This window comes from Perca fluviatilis, chromosome 8, assembly GCF_010015445.1.
Source record: "Perca fluviatilis chromosome 8, GENO_Pfluv_1.0, whole genome shotgun sequence".
NCBI lineage: Eukaryota > Metazoa > Chordata > Actinopteri > Perciformes > Percidae > Perca > Perca fluviatilis.
In genome coordinates this window covers 7,173,948-7,197,832 of record NC_053119.1, presented here as the reverse complement: position 1 = coordinate 7,197,832, position 23,885 = coordinate 7,173,948, and the positions used below count along the sequence as shown (strand labels likewise).

General features: G+C 42.2%; 1 protein-coding gene across 2 annotated transcripts; it reads left to right on the top strand.

Moving 5' to 3' along the window:
- The first annotated feature begins 24 nt into the window (after positions 1-24).
- LOC120563994 (GRAM domain-containing protein 4-like) lies at positions 25-22,074 on the top strand. 2 transcript variants are annotated; one of them, XM_039808557.1, is made up of 20 exons: positions 25-196; positions 4,582-4,825; positions 6,126-6,231; positions 7,223-7,343; positions 7,457-7,530; positions 7,732-7,864; positions 8,010-8,035; positions 9,352-9,443; positions 9,985-10,076; positions 11,130-11,178; positions 11,635-11,706; positions 11,809-11,852; positions 11,986-12,095; positions 13,151-13,305; positions 13,471-13,488; positions 15,813-15,960; positions 16,736-16,829; positions 19,093-19,183; positions 19,417-19,485; positions 19,687-22,074. In XM_039808557.1, the coding sequence occupies exons 2-20, from the start codon at positions 4,640-4,642 to the stop codon at positions 19,792-19,794; spliced, it is 1,788 nt and encodes a 595-aa protein (XP_039664491.1). In that variant the 5' UTR covers positions 25-196; positions 4,582-4,639; the 3' UTR covers positions 19,795-22,074. The 2 variants fall into 2 exon arrangements, with proteins under 2 accessions (XP_039664491.1, XP_039664492.1); XM_039808558.1 differs by lacking the exon at positions 13,471-13,488 and having other exon boundaries at positions 27-196.
- Positions 22,075-23,885: the final 1,811 nt, after the last annotated feature.

The following is a 23,885-nucleotide window of genomic DNA, read 5'->3' as shown; positions in this document are numbered from 1 at the left end:
TGTCTGGTACAGAAACGCGGTCCGGTTTTTTACTCCGCAAAACCTCCTCGTCTGGACTAACTGCTTAAGACAGAGGAGGGAGGGCGGTCTGGAGCGGGTCTGAGAGAAGCTTGGTCCGGTTTGGAACGGGTTTGACCCGGTCTGGACCCTTGGTAAAGAGAGCCGGAGGGAAAGTTTGCTTCAGCTTCGGTTCACGGTGAGAAAATCCTTCCTCGGTTCCCTCTTTCTTCTTCCCACCCTCTTCATCTCAGTCCTCTGGGGGTGTAGGTTACAGGTGTGTCCAGCGTGGACCGCGCGGGGCCGGTTCGCGGTTCCTGGGGACCCTCAGATCCGCAGGTGATTGGCTGTCACCGGTGCAGGATGTGTGTGAACTGTTAACAGAAGCGAAAGGATAATATTGTTTGATGTTATATCAGAGGCTCAGACCAGACTGTCAGTAAAACAGCCAGTTAACTGTCTGTCTATTTCTGTCACTTAAAGGTAAAAGGGCAGTAGGCCGTCAATCAGCCAGTCAATAAGTCTCGCTGTCAGTCACTTTAAAAGCACTCACCTATTCTGTCAGTAAATACTCAGTTGTTAAATCGGCAGGCAATCGATCAATCAATCAGTCAGTCAGTCAGTGTATCTGTCAGTCAACACAGATCCAATATGGAGCTCTACTCACAGTGTATTTAAATGACTGAATTTTAAGTGAAACCTGGCCTTTGAACATTACAACTAAAGTATTCTTACCCAGATTTTAACATGTCAGAACACACCTTGCTATTGTACATTTTTTTCACAGTCTTAAGGAATAGTTTAGCTTGTTCTGTGCAGCCAGCTTCTCTTGAGTCTTTGCAGACACTGCCTTAAATGTACCCTCATGTAATAGTCTCTGGTACGAATCCCTATTCCAAAATATGCAATTTTAGCATTGCATTGCTAGCTGTTTAGGGTGTGTCTCAGTTAAAAAATGAATTATGGTGTATTTTAAGTTATTAGGTCATGCTCATTAATTCGACATTCGTTAAATACACTTTACAGCCATTTTTCATATAATTATAACTTTTGAAATACTTTGAATTGTCTCCCACCCTGACAGGGTTGTAGTCAGTGTGTCAGAGTCTCACCTGTACAGACAGTGCTGGAGTGTGATCCAGGTGAAGAATCAGATTAATTATTAGAAGCAGTCAGACCAGTCAGACAGCTCTGCTCAGTGATCCTCAGACTGAACTAACAGCCTTCAACAGGCTACAGACAGCAGCCGGTTAGCTTAGCTTAGCATGATGACTGAAAACAGGGGGAACCAGCTAGCCTGGCTCAGTCTTAAGATGACAAAATCTACCTCTAAAGCTTACTATTTAACACAATATATCTGGTTTGTACTAAATTATATTTTAAGGCGGTTATGTTCCGGATTATTTGAGCAATTATCAGGCAACCGTTGGGATGCCTCAGGCAAGAAATAGTCGAACTCAACCCCCTTAAAATGGCAAGTTGTTTATTACTCTTCTGTTTTTGTATGGATTAAACAAACCCAATGAAATGTCTATACTAGTAGGGCGCGATATGAGGAAAGTATCTAATTGCGATTATTTTGACTGATACTGCTATTGCGATATGATTCACGATATTGGAGGGGATGATCATTTTTGTCTCATTCTTATTTTCATTGAAAAATATTAAAATGAAAATGATTTATAGTGGGATTTTTGCGAGGATCTGTACCAAACAAAGATTTTTTTGTATTTTATTTTTTTAAGATAATTTTTTGGGGGCTTTTCCTTTTATTCGATAGTGACAGTGGCTAGACAGGAAAGGGGGGAGAGAGAGAGAGAGGGGATGAGATGCAGCAAAGGGCAGCAGGTCGGATTCGAACCTGGGCTGCTGCAAAGAACTCAGCCTACATGGGGCGCATGCTCTACTGGGTGAGCTAGAGGTCGCCCCACAAAGATGTTTTCCTTTAGTCTGTAGGATAGGATTTGTAGGCCCAAGACGTCTCTGCAGCACCACGCTACTTCATTCAGACTGGTTTGACACATCATTTTTGTTATTTAATGTATACTCTGCATGTGTGCTGTGTGTCTGATATTTTGCTGCTGCAACAACTTTATTTCTCATTTTTTTGGGATCAATAAAAAAAACTATCTACTATAATTTGCATTTAACAAATATTGCACCCTGTAATATTGCAATTTGGATATTGCACTAGTCCATGTTAAAATTGCAATTAATTGTGCAGCCCTATATACTAGTGAGCTCTAAATGTGCTGGTATTCAAGATTCAAAATACTTTATTGTCATTGTATGAACACAACAAAATATATATATATATATATATATATATATATATATATATATATATATATATATATATATATATATATATATATATTTATATATTTATATTATTATTATAATAGAGAAAATAAAAAGGCATTGCACATAGTACTCATATGAGCATTTGCGGAGTTGGTATGTCGATTTAATTACCTTTAGACAGAGCCAGGCTAACTGCTTCCCTTTGTTTCCAGTCGTTATGCTAAGCTACACTAACTGGCTGTTGGCTGTAGCTTTGGCTGTAGCTTCAGACAGTTTTGAGAGTGGTATCAATCTTTACATCTTCCTCTCTGCCAATAAGCCAATAAGTGTTTTTCCCAAAATGTCATACCCTTCCTTTAAAGAAGGAGCTGTTTGTGGGCGTGTTGACTGACCGATGTCTCAACCTATCACCCTGTGCTGTTGTGGTTGTAGCCTGCTCGTCCCTTCAGCCTCTTTCCCCGAAATGAGCTCCCAGTTTGGGGACCACACAGACTCCTACACACATGTTTTATGACCCCCCTGCTTGAGAGCAGAGAATGAAACATGATCAGGGGGGAACATGAAGCAGATGATGAAACATTTCCTCTTCTCTGAGCAAACAGTTTGATGAGTGGAGCGTCTGATTGGCTGCCTCATCTGTTTGTATGAGTCTTTATGGGAGAGGTCTGGCGTGCTGAGTGTCGACTCTCCCTGGGTCAATAAAGCTTTATGATCACTAAGTGTTGAAGGAGCCTCACATTCAGGTCAGTCACAAGACTCATTAGAAGCAGAAATTTCTTTTTTGTGCTTTTCATCCAGCTGTAGTTTCAGGTTCAGGGGAGATTCCTGCTGTCGGTTAACGTGTTGAATTACCTCCCAGGATGTAAATGAACAGCAGCTTCACCGTGTGTCAGATGCTCATACTGATGTTGCGAACTTGTATGTCAGAACGTGTTCTGGGAAACCGAAATGTCCGAAGCCATGCTAGCAACGAATGTTAGGGATAGATTACTTAGTCTGTGCGTTACTTTAGTCCAGACAGAAATATCTTAACAGTTGTCCGAGGGATTTTTTTACAGAGATTTATGTTCCCCAGAGGATGAAGCTTTGTGACTTAGGTAATCACGTTAGTGTCATTTTGCCTCATCGACCTGATGATGGCGCTAGAGGAAAAGTCAGGAGAACCAAGTTGTTAGCCTGACAAGCCAGACCCACATCAAGATGTTGGGTCTGGGAACTCACCATTGGCAGGGCTCAATCTAAGGGGCGGGATAAACGGTTGTCTTTCAAATTCTCTCTGCACGCAATAGGATATCGCTCCAACCAACCAGAGCAACGAAGAAGGAAGAGAAGCTAGTTGATAGATTAAACTTTTGCTGTTTCCGGTCGGCAAAACTCCGAACAAATCTTCCTTTTTTAAGAAAATGACTTCAGTGCCGTTCTTTGTTCTTTTCTCAAAGAAAAGCTTAAAGGTCCCATGACATGGTGCTCTTTGGATGCTTTAATATAGGCCTTAGTGGTCCCCTAATACTGTATCTGAAGTCTCTTTTATATAGAGATTAGGAGTCCCCTAATACTGTATCTGAAGTCTCTTTTATATAGAGATTAGGAGTCCCCTAATACTGTATCTGAAGTCTCTTTTATATAGACCTTAGTGGTCCCCTAATACTGTATCTGAAGTCTCTTTTATATAGACCTTAGTGGTCCCCTAATACTGTATCTGAAGTCTCTTTCCCGAAATTCAGCCTTTGTGCAGAATTACAGCCACTAGAGCCAGTCCCACAATGAGCTTTCCTTAGGATGTGCCATTTCTGTGTCTGTAGCTATTAAGGAGGAGAGAGGTGGCGCTACAGGAAAAGATAAGTGACATTATAAGTTTCCATTGTCAGTCAGATTCTGTCTCTTAAGGGTCAGCCCACCACTTTGGTCCAGGCTGAAATATCTCAACAGCTATTGCATGGATTGCCATGTCATTTTGCACAGATATTCACTGTTCCCAGAAGACGAATCCTTATGATTCTGGTGATCCTCCTTCCTGTAGCGCCACCCTGAGGTTGACATTTGTAAATGTTTGTGTGAAATGTCTCAACTATTGGATGGATTGCCGTGAAACGTGGTACACACTTTCATGGTCCCCAGAGGATGATTTGCAATAACTTTGTTTTCCTGACTTTTCCTCTAGCGCCATCATCAGGTCAGTGACGCAAAATGACCCTCTAACACTCTCATCGGTTTATTGCAATCAGGTTATTATTGAATGTTTTTGTGGATCATTTTAAAGTGTTTCCTCTCCTCTTCCAGTCTCTGCAGCGCCGCCGGCAGTCATGTTCAGGTAGAGACCGGCTCCACGGCGCCCACCATGCGGAAGCATCTGGACAGGATCCGGTTCCGGGGCCAGAGACGGGACGAGTTCCTGGATCTGGTCGATTCGCCCAACACGTCGGACACCGAATGCACCGAGGAGGCCGTGACTAAAGCTCCGGTCTCCGTCAGAGAGCCGGAGGAGCAGAGGGAGGCGGAGGGAGAGCAGCAGAGTGACGCCCAGGTACAAAAACAAGTACACCACTAGGGCTGCTCGGTTAAGGCGATAATTATGGTCACCATGATTTTGGTCCGTGTTGAAATCACGATTATTAATCACGATTATTTCATTGACTTTTGGAAAGATGTTGCAATTATTGAATTAACAGTGCAAACACCTTGAACTGTAAAATACCCCTTACTACTGTCCCTGTTTAAGCTTTTATTTATTTTCATTCAGAACACAAGACAAAATAAGAGTTTACTCGCAAAACGTTATGTGCAAAATAATTGTTTCTCTCGATTACTCTGTTTTTGTGATCGTTAGGAGCCAACATCTAGCCTGGCTCCGCCCTCCTACGCACTTCCGCTCAATTTTCATTTCCCTTCAGTACTATGTCTGGGTTTGCGGTATATTCTTGGGTTTTCTCCGGCCAAATCTTTACCGGTCCAATCAGCGAACAGAGGGAGTGGCTGAGAACGATGACGTCGAGGTCGTGCGCTAGTTTGAGTTGTAGTTCCGTAATGGCGGCGGAGAAAGATGCGAGCGAAGCCATTCGGTCCGTAGAAGTTAAAGCCCGAGCAAAACCAATCTTTGCTGAGTTGTGTTGGTGGCCATGATGTCGTGGACCTCCTCCCCACGGGGTTCGGGAACAGTTTGATTTTCCAGCTCGCTCCGTTAGTGGTGAAGGAGTTAGCTAAGGCTAACGCTAGCGATGCTAAGCCGACGTCACGACCAAACGTTAGCGATTGGTTCTGGCAGATCCAGAGTGGCTCTGGGCCAATAGTTTTAAACTTCAACAGAGTCCCCGCCTCCAAGGAAGTTAACACTCGTCAATGAAGAGTGGCCAGACTCTCTGGACTTATGGAATGTACCAGAGTCTGGTAGGACTAGGCTAGTGGACCAGAGTCTGGTAGGACCAGGCTAGTGGACCAGAGTCTGGTAGGACCAGGCTAGTGTACCAGAGTGTGTACCAGAGTCTGGTAGGACCAGACTAGTGTACCAGAGTCTGGTAGGACCAGGCTAGTGTACCAGAGTGTGTACCAGAGTCTGGTAGGACCAGACTAGTGTACCAGAGTCTGGTAGGACCAGACTAGTGTACCAGAGTCTGGTAGGACCAGACAAGTGTACCAGAGTCTGGTAGGACCAGACTAGTGGACCAGAGTCTGGTAGGACCAGACTACCCAAAATCATAATCGCGATTAAAATTTGATTAATTGCACAGCCCTAACCCTAAATAAAAGATAAACGCCTGCAACTGATTTCATTTCACTGTTGTTGTATCATTTTTTTTATTACTTTCCTGTCGCCCTGTTTGTTTCAGGCTGGTCCAGGATCCTTTTGTGCAGCTCTCCAAGACGACTCGAGGACAGACCTTAACGAGGTCAAAGGTCACCTAGAAATCGCCTTGTTAGAGAAACACTTCCTACGTGAGTCTTCTGACTGGCCAGGCCCTCTGTGTGGGGGTTTCTTTGGTTTTCCTAAGACTTCAAATGTAACGATATTAACCTAAGAAGAGACAATAAATACAATTAATTTGTTTTTCTATCTTATAAACAAAGTGACTGCTTCACAGATCTGTATTAGCTTTTAGCATCACGTGGATGTTGATCTGTGGAGTGAAATCTGTGAGTTCTATCTTCATACTTCTGACGTTTAGTTTTCTTCGTGAGATTCTGTTCTAAAAAACAACAAATTTGAAGTAAAAATTATCTGATCCTTAACTGTGAGTATTTTCTAGTGTCTTCACTCTTCTGCGACAGTAAACTGAATATCTTTGACTTGTGGAGACAGCAAGACTTTCACAAACAAACAAAAAAGTGGAAAAAGTGTCCCTTTTAAAATCTCTGGCGCGAGGAGGTGTGTGTGTGTGTGTGTGTGTGTGTGTGTGTGTGTGTGTGTGTGTGTGTGTGTGTGTGTGTGTGTGTGTGTGTGTGTGTGTGTGTGTGTGTGTGTGTGTGTGTGTGTGTGTGTGGATTGGCTGTCGGGGTCATTTTGGCCTCTCACTTGAGTTCGCAGTCAAACGTCCCACAGCATGCTGGGTAATCCGTCAATATCTGCCTGTCAGCTTTATGTAACACACACACACACAGCTATTAATAACCCTGCTGACTTCAACACACACACACACAAAAACAATACATTTCTTTAAAATATTTATGGGAATTAAACAAAGTTTTTTTTATTGATAACATTTATTGTATATTTAGTTTTATGTGCAGTCTTTTCTACTTTCCATCAGATAAATTACAGTTTGTATCTTTGAAATCAAATAAAAAAGGCACCCGAAGGATGCTAGACGTTGCAGTAAAGTAGTAGTAGCATAAAATGTCACCTGAGCAGCTCTCCAATGAGCGATAATAAAATTGTGAAACGACTGCTCAGAGGTACTCAGCTTGTCTCCATCATCATCTGTTTCAGAGGAGGAGCTGAGGAAACTTAAAGAGGAGTCCAACGTGGACTCCCTGAGACAGGAGCTGGAGAGGGAGCGCAGCAGGTGCATCGAGCTGGAGCAGAAAATCAACGACGTCCTGAAACCCAGGTGGTTATTTAAAAAAAAAAAAAAAAAAAAACATCATTAAAAAGGGGCCGGTATAGCTTGTTTTCCGGTGGTTTTACGCCGACGCTTGACCGGCCATTTCTGTCACTTCACAGACTCGAAGACTCCCCTTCTCAGACACCCAAAGCCCCGTCTCCTCCTCCTCCTCCACCTGCAGTCAGCAGTACAGGTGAGCGTTTCTTCAAACACTTCCTGGCCACTTTATTAGACGCACATATACGCCACCTTTATCTGCCTCTGAGATTTCAAACGTACAGAAAGGACTTGCGTGGTACGTAAGCTAAAAGTGGACACGCTTGAATAAAAGTGGTAAAATGTTAACGACCACGTCGGTTACCTTCCTCAGACTCTTTTCTTTTCCCGTCCTCAGACAAACAGAAGGACGCTTTGTCCAGCAGCTTCCTAAAATGGCTTTATGATCGTTTCGGCGTTTATATCGAGGACTTCAGCTTCCAACCGGAGGAGCAGACGGTGGAGGCGGAGGAGCCGCTGAGTGCCAAGAGGTGAGGAGTAAAATGCAGCGATTGGACATATTTAGTAAAACAATGACTTAAATCAACGATCAACTGGAGCTGTAACATACTGTATGTTGTTTTTTTTTTTTTTGTGTCTTAAATCTAAAGTGAATACCTGTTTTCTGATCCACAGGTTGACTGAAAACATGAGACGGCTCAGTGAGTATTTCTCTCTGATATGAAGGCTAGCCTGACAAGCCAGACCCACATCACGATGTTGGGTCTGGGAACTCCCCATTGGCAGGGCTCAATCCAAGGGGCGGGTCTTTCAAATTCCCTCTGCACGCAATAGGATAGCGCTACAACCAACCAGAGCAACGCTAGTTGATAGATTAAACTTTTGCCGTATCTGGTCGGCAAAACTCCGAACACATCTTCCTTATTTAAGAATGACTTCAGTGCCGTTCTTTGTTCTTTTCTCAAAGAAAAGCCATAGACTGTATATTATTAATATTTATTAATATTAACAGTCTATGAGAAAATCTGAACCCCAAGTCTTCCAGAGTCGCCACCAAAGCCGATTCCAAAGACCGCTGTTCGCCAGCAGCAGCGGCCATCTTCTTTGTAGTAGCAGGGAATTCACGCGGAACCGTCGCAGCTCAGCCGTCCTTATGTTAAGCCCCGCCCACCGACTCTATACACAACGTGATTGGCCTGACTAGAGTTTGGGTTTTCCAGCTCGCACCAACGGAGAGTTGCTAGACGACCCTGGCTGCAAATTACATTTGCTGCTGCTAGGGTGCGTCTAGATTTCTAGGCTAGGCTGCGGGAGTCTCACCCAACACATCCAGAAGTTGATGCATAGCCTGTATAAGTGAAGACAGAACATCTTGATCGCCCCCTGGTGGCTGTCTGCAGTATAGGTCCTAAACCACGCCCTCTCTGTGTTAGCAGCTGGGACATGGGCCAAACTAAACAAGTAGTACACGTCAAATCAATGTTTCCCAAAGATGTTTTCTGTCAGTTCTTAGGTAGCTCTGATCACGCTGTTTGTTTGAGTGTTAATTTTCTGATACGTTTGGTTTTTATTAGTTATTTGATGCCATAAAAAACGAAGTGAAACGTCATGATTGACAGCTGTGATTGACTTACGATTGGTCCGGCCAGTGTATGGGCGGGACTTTGATACCACTGCTCCAAAGCCTGATCACTACTGTGCAGACTCTGGCTCCAAAATGACAAGATGGCAGCGCCCCTATCCGGGATATGTTGGCGTCACTTTTGTACAGTGGGAGTGGAGACGCGTCCATCTTTACTCAAAGTCTACGAACATATCACATCCACATACTTTTGGCCACATTCTGTCCTTCAACTCACTTAGATGCTTTATTTTACAGGTTATTTAAAATAATACAGCAGACACAGAGCTGACGTTTCTCTGTCACGATAACTTCTCAGTCTGTGATTGGTCAGTTGGTCCGTTGTTGTGTTTCTCAGTCTGTGATTGGTCAGTTGGTCCGTTGTTGTGTTTCCAGAACGAGGATTCAAACCTGTGACCAACTTCAAGAGGAACCTTACTGCCCTATCCAGCTGGAACTCTGTCTACACGTCGGCCATCGCCTTTATTGTGAGTACACATGCACACACGTGCACACACACACACACACACACACACACACACACACACACACACACACACACACACACACACACATACATAATGAAGAATCAATAATATTGTTCATTGATTGTTTATACAATTTAAATTGTTGCTTTTTTCTGGAGGGAACTGCAGGATTATTTTGCACATCGAAGCATAAGAAGCAGAAAATGCATAAACCAGAGCCCGTCAATCATATAGCACATTCCATCGCATTTTTTAAGAAAATGTGCCGCATAATCAAGGATTTTGGCCTGCAACAATCACAAAAAAACTCCGCATTTTTCTGGAAGGACTGATTTATCTGCTTCATAAATTATTTAGAGAATGAACTAGGGGAAGTGCACCTTTTGTGATATTTTATGTTTTACGGAGTACTTGTTGCATTTAAATTTTTTTCATCATCTATAGACCCATGAAGACACACTGCTTAAAGTGTGTGTGTGTGTGTGTGTGTGTGTGTGTGTGTGTGTGTGTGTGTGTGTGTGTGTGCGTGTGCGCTGAACAGGTCTACATGTACGCAGCGTGGCACGGCTGGGCCGTCCCCATGTTCCTGTTCCTCGCCATCCTCCGACTCTCCTTAAATTGCCTCATCGCCAGGTCAGTGCAAGCGCTGCCCCCTTCCTCTCATGTCAGCCAATCACAAGGCGAGAATCACAAACTGTAAACCAGGTTCATTCCCTATTCTCTGCTATGATAATAGAATAAGCACTGTTTACATCTCATGTCTCTCAAACAGTGTGTTAACACACTTGAGATCTACGCTCTCCTCTCATTGCCAGCTCTATCGCCACAGCTGTGGACTAAGGTCTGGCTACACCACAGATACATTCCAGGATAGGATTCAAACCAAAGCTCTCGGTTGTTTGATTTTCTTTAAACCAATCACAATCGTCTTGGGCGGCACTAAATTCCAGACGCGGCGCAATGGCTCTGCAAAATTAGTCTCAGGAAGGGACTTCTTTTTGGTGGAACATTTGCACCCCGATAAAAGCAAACTCCACCTGAAATATTAAATGAAGTTAGCTGTTGTTCTGCACACAATACAGCTATTTAAATTAGCTGATACACGGTGAAACCTCATTGTCTCTTACCAGTGTTTCGCCGCGTCCACAGCAATCCCACCAGTCGGTCCCAAAACATAGTAAACGAGTAAATGCCGTAAACATATTCTTTGTAAATCTTTACAGTTATTCACAGAAAGAACCAAATAGGCCTGCCTTGTTGCACGATCGACATTTTCTTCAAAACTTTTCCATTTTCAGCGTGCAGCTTGCTAGTTTGAAGGTTGTCGTTGTTCCCTGACGTGAACAGTTTTGAGAAGGGCAACACACCGAGAGCGGAAGGTGAGGGACATGTTAAGCAATTATCCTGGAAATGTACTTCTGTTGATCCAGATTAGCCCAAAATGATCCAGGGACGCTTTGGTTACATGATACACTTAACTACTGCAAGCCAACGTCATACGAATGAGCCTTTGATTCTGGGTTGCGTTAGGAGACTTTGACCCCAGTGTATGTACCTGCAAGCCTACAGTAGTTCAATCTTTAAAGCTCCTTAAGGGGAAATGGAACACATATTTGACACAGATATGTAATGAGTGTGAAAGGACCTCATAGCTACTTGTGTGTTCCCATGATGCACTGCTCTCAGAGGCTGGAGGATCCAGTGGAGCATCGTTCCTGAAGTCTCAGAGCCTGTGGTGAGAAATCTCTCTTCACACTTGTGTTTGTGTTTCACTACTTTTAGATACTTTACTAAAGTATTTCTATATCATGCAACTTTACGCTGTCTGATGTTTTTATATCACAAACATGAATTCAAATCACATTGAAGAAATATAAAATACATGTGAGGGTGTTGTAGAAACCTGTAATAACTTACAATAATAACTAATAACTAGTAATTTTAAAAACTAATACTTAAAATGCACTGGTGATTTTTTTTATGTCTACATTTTACCTTTAGCATGTCCTTTGGGTGTGATTTAAATCCCACCCAAAGGACATGCCCAAAGGACAGGTAAAATGTAGACATAAAAAAAAATCACCGGTGCATTTTAAGTATTAGTTTTTAAAAGTTGCATATATGTGTGGAATAATTAAGGTGACTGACAGGTGTCTGTGTTCATGACTTGACTGTCTCCTCTGTTTTCCAGGAGCCTCCTAAAGAAGACCTGACTGTCTCGGAGAAGTTCCAGCTGGTTCTGGACGTCGCTCAGAAAGCCCAGGTGAGACGTGACGGAGAAGTCGGAGGCTCTACGTCACAGTGGGACACCTGCCGACAGATTTTACAACATATGTTTGTTTTTTTTTGTCTTTCGTCCTCACAGAATCTGTTTGGGAAGATGGCCAACATCCTTGAGAAAATAAAGAAGTGAGTTTGTCTGCCCACACTTTGTTTCAGGTTAGAGTGAACCGATTGTTCATATGCAGATCTTTAATTGTGTGTGTGTGTGTGTGTGTGTGTGTGTGTGTGTGTGTGTGTGCGTTTGCGTGTGTGTTCTCAGTTTGTTCATGTGGGTTCAGCCAGAGTTGACTCAGAAGCTGTACATTGGTCTGTGGGTGGCCTTCATCTCCTCCTGCCTGCTGCCGTTCAAACTGCTGGGATTCTTCATAGGTACTTCATATACACAGTTTATACACTTAAATACTGTGATAAGTAATCATCTATTTTATTAACTTCACTGTACAGCTCCAACACAAAGTGACACAAAAATGACAAGCGGTCATCAGTGAATGTTCAGGCAACACTCTGTTTTGTCTCTCAACCAAACTCTTGAGTTGTGTAACCTGGGACTTGATGAAGTCTCTTGGTTTGCTCACTTGAATCCACTTATTTAAGTCTTACGGTTTTGTTCTGTTGTGTAAATAGTGGATTTATATAAGTTGTTTTTGTGCTGCCCCACACCTCCACACAGTAACTACAATATTATAAAACAACTGAAAAGTACAACATTGGAAGTGGCTCACAATTTAATATGTATTTTACTGCGATGTTGTTTTTGACACTTTTGTCGTTTCACATTTTGGCAAATTGGCGCCATTTGAAAGTATGCCGACTTAGTTATTCATAGTTGCCGTTTGCAGTGTACCCATAGACGTGCAGAGAACTATCGCTGGATACCTTTGATACTAAAGAAAACTTTAAAAAGGTGATCATTCTCAGGCAAGTTCTGCACCTATAAGGAGAAGCTTTTTTCTGTGACTTATAAGCAGATTCATGGGCTTTTGAGATGAACAGAGGAGGTAATTGTATCCTGGGGAAGTATCAGTCACGCTGAATCTAAGAATATGTGTATCATGTCTGTTGTGTTCAGATTTGACTGAGTTATGACTCACTGAGAAAAACACTCACCCTGTATTTAAGCTTAATTATGTGATTTGTAGCCATTTTTGGGGGACAGAAAGACTCAAACACGAGCTGACACACACACACACAGCTATGAATTATTACCAGCTTGTATAGTAGTTGTTAAAAAGTTAGCAGTAACTACATCCAGCAGACACACGGAAACATCTCATTAGAGTAGTGTTTGTGTCCAGCTGATGAGTCCAATGTTCACGTTTTAGTCACCCTGAGGGGTCCAGTTTACATGTCACTGGTTCTAGGAGTGAGATTCAGTTCTGCTGAGTGTCTCTGATTAGTGTCCTCCTCCTCATCCTCCTCCTCAGGTGTGTACGCAGGTATAAAGTTCTTCATCATCGACTTCATCTTTAAGAGTTGTCCCAAGCTGCGGCAGCGCTACGACACGCCCTACATCATCTGGACCAATTTACCCACCGACCTGCAGCTGAAGGAGCGCGGCAACACCACGCTGAGCAGACGGGTCAGTTTGAACTCTTAAAAAAAAAAAAAAAAAAAATGCCGCTCACCGACCGAGGCGCTGGTCTGAAGTCAGCCACTGGCTCACATACGTCCTGGTTCTTACTGGTCCCAGTGGGTGGTCTCTGGTCTGTGTTGGTTTCAGTTCTCTGTTGTTTTTCTCTCTCAGCTGTCTGAGTGTGAACAGGTAGGATCTTAATGTGTATGTTGTGTGTATTTGCAGTCGCAGTGTAGAGATCAGTTGTGTTTCGAGATGTAGAATCAATGATCGTATGGTACGTGTACACTGTGGCGTTTTTTTGACGGGAGGGATCGCCCCTTTTTACTGGCCCCTATACAAATTCTTTGTTTGTTTTTGGTTTTTTTCTGAAGAAAAAGTGTCAAATGTCGAGTGGGTTGTTATATTTCCTTGCCCCGGTCCATTGGGCAACCCTTGTTGAACCGTGCACTAGCAGTAATACATTTCTCCACTGACGAGCAACGAAAACAGCCTACACCCTCCTACAACCACAATAGCTGCACCTGATTGCACGAACGCTTCACTCGTGGGCCGACTGCACCCGGATTTCAAAAGAGAATCAACATGGCGGCTCGTTTGGAAACATTCGCTTATTTTATGAAAATAGTTCACCGAAATGTGTTTCTGAAAATTTTTTTGCAAAAAAATAAGCTATGCAGTTACTGACTCCGTCTTCATTTTAGATTGCCAACAGTCAGTTTAAAAGATTTTCATTGAGTTCTCGTGGCCCCAATTTGCATAAAGTAGCCTGGACCTCAACTTTATGCAAATGAGGAGCGGGCTACTCAACGCCCCATTTCTCAACAGTTGCCCCGACGCTACCAGAATGCATTGCCCGGCTGCTTACATAACGAATGGCAAGCGTGGAAATGACGCTGCCAGTGCACACGTACCATAAATGTACAGTCTACTAACGGTCTGTTAGATAAATATATCCCAAAAACCCTCTAGTCAGATTGTCAGTGAGTGTCTTCTTCCTGCTCTCCAGAGGATGAAGCCTTTAGATTGTAGTAACCTTCCCTCTAGCGCCACGTTCAGGACAAACCTCAGTCAGATCTTACTTGAATTTTCTGGGTTTTACTCCGATATTATTTCAGATTTGTATCCAAATTTTTATCTTTGTACCTGAACTGAGTGGAGTTCTTTATTGTTCTTACCCGAGTTTTGTGTCTTTCCTTGAATTTTTGGTCTGAAATTCGGGGTTTTAAACTAAATTAGCCCAACTCAATTTTCTAGTTGGATCTTATACCAATTTGCAGATTTCTGCCTCAGGTTTCACTGGACCGATGCTTTAAAGTGCAACCCACATTGGCGTTGTCTCGCAGTGTTCAGACATCAAACACGACATACAGGCAGAAGCAGTCCGGTACAGAAGCCGAGATCAGGTGACGTGTGGTACGATTGCTGCTTATCTGAAGAGCGTTTGTTGCCCTCAACACAAAGAAGCTAAACTTTATACTCAGATATAATATTTTTGTCATGAAACCACTTTGGCCATATTTTATTTGTTAAACAAATGCTTATTTGACTCCAAAGATTATCCAACTTTTTTCGATGCATCGCCAGGATTTTTTTTCCCCCTTTTAGATTTTAATGACCCCTTTCCTCTAGCGCCTTGCGTTAGGACAAACGTAGGTTAGATTCTACCAGTTTTTCAGGTTTGTATCAACACTTTAAAAAAGTTTTCATGTGAGTGTTTGTGTCAGATTTTTTTTTTCTCCACCATTTGGGGGATTTAAATACTATTTTCTACATTAAAGTTGTGACGGCTCCTAGGCCTCAAGACTTATTAAGTCCCTTTGGTTGCTGGGATCTGGGGATTGGCTAATAAGGACTGAGGATTGACACCTGGATGAACTGATTACTCACATGTCCATAAAGAGGAGTGCCTGGGCAGTCACTCTCTCTCTCTCTCCCTCCTCAAGGTTCCCCATGTCATAACCTGGCTCAAAGGTATGACAGAATGTGGAGAAACACACGTTTGCGCCAATTAACTCAAATGTATTTAAATAAACAAAGTTAAACGTGCTATCACTTTATCAGTAATGTGTGTGAACGTGTGAAGGTGTAGCAATGTTAGAACGCAAAAGTAACCCAACCCAAAGTCCAAACAAACCAAGCAACCTTGAGGAGGGAGAGAGACAGAGACTGACTGCCCAGGCACTCCTCTTTATGGACATGTGAGCAATCAGTTCATCCAGGTGTCAATCCTCAGTCCTTATTAGCCAATCCCCAGAGCCCAGCAACCAAAGGGACTTAATAGGCCTTGAGGCCTAGGAGCCGTCACAAAGTTAATGTTGGTTAATTCCTCTAGTGCCACCTTCAGGACAATCTGAATTCTTTTTGTTCCGCTATGGATAAGAATCTCTAAATCATCAGGATATTGTTCACTTCATTTTGAGGCTATAGTAAACACTGTGGCAAGATTTTAGGCACTGCTGCTGATTTGCTGATCCAGTAACTGCTCCCCCCCCACCCGTCCATCTGTCCAGCCCACTGCTACGAGCGTCCGAGGGAGCGTCGGCGCTGCCGCTACTCTGGGCGTGAGCCGGGACGAGGATGGAGGACGCTATCACGGCACCAAGAGAGGAGTTTTTCACGAAGTCTTCAACCTGCCGGAGAGTGAGCGCCCTCTAACAGGTGGGAGAGGAACGACAGGAAGGGGGAGGGTCAGTGGTGTACTAGTCTCGCTTTGCCAGAGCGTCCACACGCTGCGGAGCGGAGGAGGGTCTGGCTAGTCCACACAGCATTCCGGGGTGGGAGAAAAATCGTGCTCTGGTTTATTGTGATTGGTTTATTTAAACCAATCACAATCGTCATGGGCGGGGCTCAGCTCTCCCCATGGAGCCGCTGCAAAATAGTTGTGCAAGAGAAAACTCCGATTGGACAGATCTAGTCTAGCTGGCTGTCTGGATCTACCCTGCAGAGGAGCAGTCAGCCATAGTCCTCATAGTTTAAAATTCCAGCGTAAAGAAAGCAGAAGGAAAAGTACATGCATCTGGCGGAATTTCTTGCGGCACCGGAGCAATCCCCGAAGTGGAACGTCATGGATGTAGACTATTGGTGTACAGACAACATTTTGGCTTTAGATTTCAAACTAAACGACTTCAGGCTGAAAAAAAATATTTGATACACTTTGTACACACTTGTTTGCAGGACCGTAGCCAATAATTTGGTCAAATAAGTCTCCAATTGCAGTATTTATTCAGTTAAATGTTCAATTATAAGTTTTATCTCTAAACGTGAGTGTCTCAATGCTTTTTTCAAAGTCTTCACAGTGTCAGGAAATAAACTTTGACTTTTGTATTCATTTATGGCCCTTAAAAAAAACGTGGCTGCTAAAACAAAGCGTACATGACCTCCCCTGCAGCAGGAGGTGTAACCTGTTGTCTGACTGTTTGTGTTGTTGTCTCAGTGTGTGAGAACGGCTGGCGCTGCTGCCTCATCAACAGAGACCGGAAGACACCGACAGACTACATCCGCAACGGAGTCCTCTACGTCACCGAGAAGTAAGTCCTTCACTTCCTGTCAGCTCGATGAGCGTGGCCGTGGCCGTGGTTGTGGATTCGCCCACGCGTTGTGAACTGAGGCGAAGACACATCTGCATGTGTCAACTTGAGTGAAAAATTTGTGTTTATTGTGAGGCATTATTATTATTATAATAATAATAATAATAATAACTTTATTCAGGACACAAATGGAAGGTAGTACATAGTACTATAGTACATTACAAATGACAATATTTACAAACATATAGCAATAAATATACAGTACAATTTTAATAAAAGATCAACAACCTTCACCTGTAATATACAAACCGGAGCGCCAATGTCTCCACAGTCCGCATACCTGACAGAGTTAAAATCAATGATGGCTAAAGCTTGTATATTTCTGTTTTCTGAGACAGACATTCTACACATGTATCGATAAATAAAGTTTCTTATTAAGGCAGAACATGTGGGCCCACCAATACTAACACTTGACTAGCACCACACCATCTTGGTTGTTTTAGAAGCAGTCTCGTGCCATCATTATACGCTACATTCAGTCTCTGCATGTTCTTTTTTTCTGTAAGTCCGCCACAAGCGGGCAGTATAAAGTGGTGTACAGAATGCTTTGAATAAAGCTACCTTAACATTAGCAGAAACACATGCCAAATTTCCGTGCAAGCACGTTGGCCTGAGCATACATCTTGCAACACCGTCTGTTGATGTCCTTATCATCTGATCAGTCATTAACAATACGATGGCCAAGATATTTAATCTCATCATACACTTTAAGGGCAGTACCAGATAAAAAGAAATCAGGAAATACTAATTTCCTGTCTTCTTGACTTCTAACAATCATAATATTGCTCTTATTTGCATGATATTTGATATTGAAATCCACACCGTACTGAGAACAAGCCTTCAAAAGGTTGTTTTTGTTTTTTATTAATCTACCTTTTATAAATGTACGGAGACGAGGGGAAAAAAGGAGAGAGAGACCGGAGGGAAATAAGAGACTGGGGCTGTAGAAGTATTAGGTTCAGGTAGAAGTGCAAAAAGTCTAAAGAGGTCACAACTCCCACGACACTTAGTAGTACAAAGAACAACTTTTATTGTGGCGCATTCACACCTCCGGGAGTATTCGCTTTGCGTTGCTTTGATGGCGGGATCATATTGGGATCGTTTGTGTTTAATCGCGTTAGTCCCACCAGGTGGAGAGCTGTAGGCTCCAGCAGCGTACTATACGTACTGTATTTTCAGCCCAGTCTCACGGCGGTTTGGGAAATGGTTACGTTATTGAATCTATTGATTTGTGAACAGGACACGATTATGTCGGGTTTTTTTGTGTGGTGATTACGAATTTTAATTTAATGTATTTAAATGGGAAGCATATTTCATGATCACAGCACGACAACGGTAGGGAGTAGTATGAAAAGCAGAAAATCTGCGCCGGGAAGTTGGTCGGGGGGCGGGGTGGAGGGGTCAAACAACACGGGACTTTCACCCCGGAGACCGGGGTTCGCATCCAGCATGTTGCAGATCCTTTCCCGGTTCTTCTTTTGCTAACCTCAACCGTCCCGTTGTTGTGGCGTTTCATTTCCCCGTTGTTGCGAGCCACAGAGACCGCGGATCGTGTCCCTGCGCCCGGGGATCGCGTCCCGCGTGTGGCGGTCCGTCCCGTTGTTGTCGCCGGCGTGTGGCGTTTAATTTCCCCGTTGTTGCGTTGCGTCCCCCAGAGCGGCCCAGTGTCATGGCAGTTCGTGAGATGGTCAAGTTCGAAAATCGAAAAATAAAAGAGAAAATCGTGACCTGTACACGAATCAATAAATAAAAATAACGTGACTATTGACGAACTGGCGTGAGACCGGGTTGACCTTTTCCTCCAAGAAATCATCTTTTTTTTTTTTTTTTCTTTTTTTTTGTCCAGTCACAGTCCAAGTAATGGGGTACCAAAGCTCTGGTTGCCCACAGACAGCTACAATAATTTGTTCGTCCATTTCTGATTCAACAACGGCAGGACATCAGGAGGCTCTAAATTGATAAGCTTTAGTGACCCAGGGTCACACACGTTTTTTCTCTCTCTCTCTCTCTCTCTCTCTCTCTCTCTCTCTCTCTCTCTCTCTCTCTCTCTCTCTTAGTATTTTAACCTGCGCAAATACGCGAGTTAAAATACGCGCAGACCAACACGTTTAGAAATATCGTAATACAGTAAATTCTTTATCAACTTGGTGTACAATGTAAAACTATTAAGCCTGGAGCTCTGAGTTTGGTCCTCTCTCCTCAGTCATCTGTGTTTCGAGAGCTCCAGCTCCAGGTCTGGATCCTCCAAGAGGAACAAAGTCATCAAACTGCTCGACATCACTGACATCCAGAAGGTACCTCGAGTCTCCGGTCCTCCCCTGTTGTCTTCCTTGTGACTTGTTCCAGTTGTTGCTGCTGTTATCAATCATTTATTCACCATTAGCTTAATTTGAGTTTGTCCTTTTTTGGTTAGTGTTTTTTTTGTTGTTGTTTTTTTGTGTGTCATAAACTTTCTTTAGCAACAGTAACTGATTCCGATTCATGACAATAAAGTTTATTTTGAATGTGTCTTCTCCGTCCCTCACAGTACAAAGTTTTGTCTGTGCTGCCTGGATCTGGGATGGGCATCTCCATAGCGACACCATCCACCCAAAAGGTGAGCGATCAGAGGGCGCTTTGATCTGACATAATGTCAAAGTTAGAATTAGTTAAATAACACCGAGGCATGCTAACAACAGTGAGACCCGGCTGGAGGCTGTCAGCGGAGTATTCAGAGGCTTTACTTAACTGGAAGTAGCAACGCCACGGTGAAGAAATGACTTGCTAATGTGCTTCGTTACCTTCTGTTCTGTTGCAGCCGATGGTGTTCGGCGCCATGATCCACAGAGACGAGGCCTTCGACGCCATCTTCACTCAGTACATGAAGATCGTCACCATGGCCACAGCCACCGAACCGGAGACATAGTAATGCCGTCGCGCGACGGCTGCCTTTGCACGCACAAACACTGGACCTGTTTCACTGTATTCGCCAGTGACGTCTTGAAACCGCTGCTGGCGTATGATTGAGCTGCTCACGCGTGATCAGGGTCAGCTCTTCAGTCATCAAACTCAATGATCCCGTGATATCACTGATTGATTAATATAGAGCTCGAATGGGGAAAATCAATTCTGGGGGAAAAAAAGAGGCAATCAAAAAGTAGGCGGTGACCATTGAGCTCTTTTACATCAGCCAATTCTAACAAATCACTGCTTTTATGTCCGAATCGACCGATAACCATTCCAGTCACTGTTCTTAAACTTTTTCACAGAAAGCTCCCCCAAGGCAGACCGCGTTGCCTCTTTTTGAGTGTTAATTTACCAGAAATTCTCAAATTAATGGCTGGGATTTAAATCCCAAATAATGGTCGGGAAGGTGGCGTTACCTGAAACATAATGATAATAATCTCACTTGATTTCTGTACAACAGTCATGTCACACTCACCACTCTGCTAAAAATACTTTCTCTGTATAATACTAATACCATTCTCAAACACTGATTATTTCCAGTTGTTTCTTCTTTGCCGTTTTTTTTTTAATTTATTCTATCCCTGTTACGCTGCAGTCATTGAAGCTCAACACTTCCTGCACAGATGGTTCACATTAAAAGCCTTCCAAGGGCACAATTTTTCTCTTACTTGAAAGGCTTTTAATGTGAAACATCTGTAGGAACACTGATAACAAAAATAAACCAATGGTTGATGATCTGAAAGAAGAATTTGTACATTTGAATGTTATCACCGCAGTTTGTTCAGGCCGGTCAGCTGAACCAACGCACCTGTCAGGTGTAAACTCAGTTTACTTCCATGGATGGAGGTATTGCACGGACATATATTGCACCGGAAAGTTTACTACACAATGTGTCAGTGCTGAAATAACTACTCTTAATAGAAATTTTTGATAATTGATCAATCATTTAAGTCACTGATCAATCGAAAACTCAAATCATTCTCTGTGTGCAGCTTCTCCAATGTGAGGATTTGCTGCTTTCCTTCGTTTTATGTATCATTGTAAACTAAATATATTTTAAAGTTTAGGACAGTTGGTCGGACAAAACAGCCTTGAAATTTGTTAATACTTTTATAAGTTAATAAAGAGACAAACCTATTGAAACAAACATAACAACACTTGACAGGGCGTCGTCCTTGTTAAATTTAAAGCCTTTATGTGAAGGACTTGAACATTTCTGACTTTGGCGACAACTAGTGGCGGTATCAGAAATCACATTTTGACCCCCTGGATTCAACAATTTTACCCTAAAACTGAACTTTGTCACTTCAAAGTTCAGTTTTATGGTAAAATTGTTTTTTATTGTTCCAAAGTGTTGCAAACTTGGCCACTTTCTCGCTAGATTTATTGACTTATCAGACCCTCTTAAGGACTTCATTTCTAAAAAGCGACTAGCGAACTTCAGACCATCAGGGAAAAAGCGAGATATATTATATTTTAATTGACTTCCATGCATGCTGTTCAGAGTAATCACAGCCCACGGCTCTTCTACCAACAGCTCGGGGTCTCTCCCTTGCGGCGTGCAGCCGACACAACTACTAAACTTTATGTAAATGGTCGGATGACGTCATCCAGCGACTTTTGGAGCTACTGCTAGCTACTTTCATTGGAAAAGAGTTGGCAAGACTGGCTGCAACTATCAAATTATTTTGTTGGGTCCTAAAACCAGTTCAAAGCTCCAAAATAATAAGTCAATAATGACATTTAAGACTTTACTTACCTTCCTTACATCCTAACTGCACCTTTACACTGATAACTATTACACAGGGAAGTTTACTACACACGTGTTAGTGCTGAAATGGTTTTCTGAACGCATTCCACCTACTTCTGAAGAAAAAAAAGTTTTTGAAATAAAAAAAATTTCTTACAGTATTAGTAGATAAACTTGTTTAAACCTCATTAATTTACATTAGTGTCTTCAGGGAATTGCATTATATAACTCTGTATTCAGCTACGCCTTACAGTCAGTTAATATTATAGTATGTTGCTGATTTTTTTATGTGGTGGTAAGAGGCTGTTTGTATTATATATGAATGTTGTGAAACATTTAGTGTAAACCACAAAGTTAACTTCAGCTTAACTTTTTTTGTCTTAGCTTAAAGGTGCTGTAGGTAGGATTGTGAAGATCCAGGATTTAGCCAAAAAAACTTCTAAGCCCCTCCCCCCTTTCTGCTAAAGCCCAAAATGGTCTCCTAAGCCCCTCCCCCCACGAGGGAGAATGAGCAGTGATTGACACGCAGTTAGACACCCCCCCCTGGCCTTGATTGGTGCATCTGAACAGGGAGTGGTGGATTTTTGCAAATCGTACTACAGGCTGGAGGTGGTGCCAGAGGAGCCGGATTATTTTTTTTTACCTGCTTCATGTAGTTCTACTCGAACAAAGGGTCAGTTTCAGCAAATACGACAGAAAGTTAGTTTTATAAGTCTTACCTACTGCACCTTTTAAAGCTAAAGCTAGCATCAACGATACAACCTGTAATACTCCAGTTTGTCTAGTCATACTTTAACTTTCTGTCCCAATCGCTGAGCTAAAGCTAAGAAAACGGAAGCCACACTGATGTGAAATGTTGACTTTTTGTCCAAAATATTAGCTTGAAGCTAATCGGCTAAAGCAATTTACAACACAATCACGTGATTTTTGTTTTCTTTTTTTTATTAATCACAGTTCAGCTATCTTCTATGTTTAGCTTTCTTTTAAATCCAATAAGCCAAGAGGCAAAAAAAAATTTGTTGTTTAGCTCCTTTTTATGTTTTTATCTAGCCCTAGCTAATGAGCTAACACTAAACATTTGAAAACACAATGACCTAAATTTCTTTTCTTTTTAATCACAGTTCAGTTATCTTTTAGGGTTAGCTTTCTTTCAAAGCCAATAAGCTAAGAGGCTAAGAAATGGCTAAATATTGACTTTTTCTTTTTTGGTTTAGCTCCTGATTAACTTCTTTCTGACCCTAGCTAATCGGCTAAAGCTAAACAAGTTAAAACGACACCAGGACGATTTTTTTCTTCTCAGTTCAGCTTCTATTTTTACTTTGTACAGAGCCCTAGGGATCATAGAATAAAACAACTATATGTGTTAACACAAATTAATAATTGTTGCTCTCAAATTGCTATAAATGGGATCTTAATGAGCCACTTTAGTTTTTGATTTGAACCGAGATACGTCAATATTTTTCTCTGACATCCTAACATTCATAAACGTATGCTTTTTTCCCCCTGCAGAACACCCATCAGGCTTTTTAAGTTTAATGAGAAAACAACTTTCTTTGCAGCGTTTGTTAGTCAGCTAATGTGCAGCTATGTACATTTTATAATAATGTGCGTGTTCCTGTGGATCACCACCGGTCTGTAACTTTGTATTAATCATGTATTAACTGTCAGTCTGAAGGCTGTCCCACCAGCATTTACCCCTTTTTATTTCACATCAAATTCCCTCCATTTCAATGAAAATGTCGCAAATTTGACCTTTTTGACCTAAAACAAACCGCCCTAAATAGATGAGGCTATCCTTTTTAGTGGGTTAAAAATAATAATAGTTTCTAAACATGAAATATGCAGCACAAATGAAAGCTGTTTGTCAGTAACATTATATGAATGTTTGTTGAAATACAGTTTTGATAAATCTTTCTCACTGGTGTGATCGAGCCTCACAAAGCTCTTTCGTTGCCAAATCTTTTGTAGTTTTTAGTTTATAAAAAAAAAAGTTGTAACCGTTTTTTAATTTTTGATTTTAATATCGATGCCAGTTGTTAACGCCATGTTGCCTAATTGAGACCTTTTGTTGTTCGCGCTTCCTGACTCTCTTGCTTTAGCTCCTAATCTTCCTCAGTTAGTTTTGTGGTTTCTCAGGTTTCCCCTTTCGTCTCTTAAACGTTGTGAACTTTTCTCTATCTGCTTGTTTGTGTCTTTCGAAATAATAATAATGGTTTTATAAAATGGTGGCATTGTACAAATAGGTGTACTTTTTTAAAATGATATGATTTCTGTTGTTAAAAATGTGATGTTTTTATTTA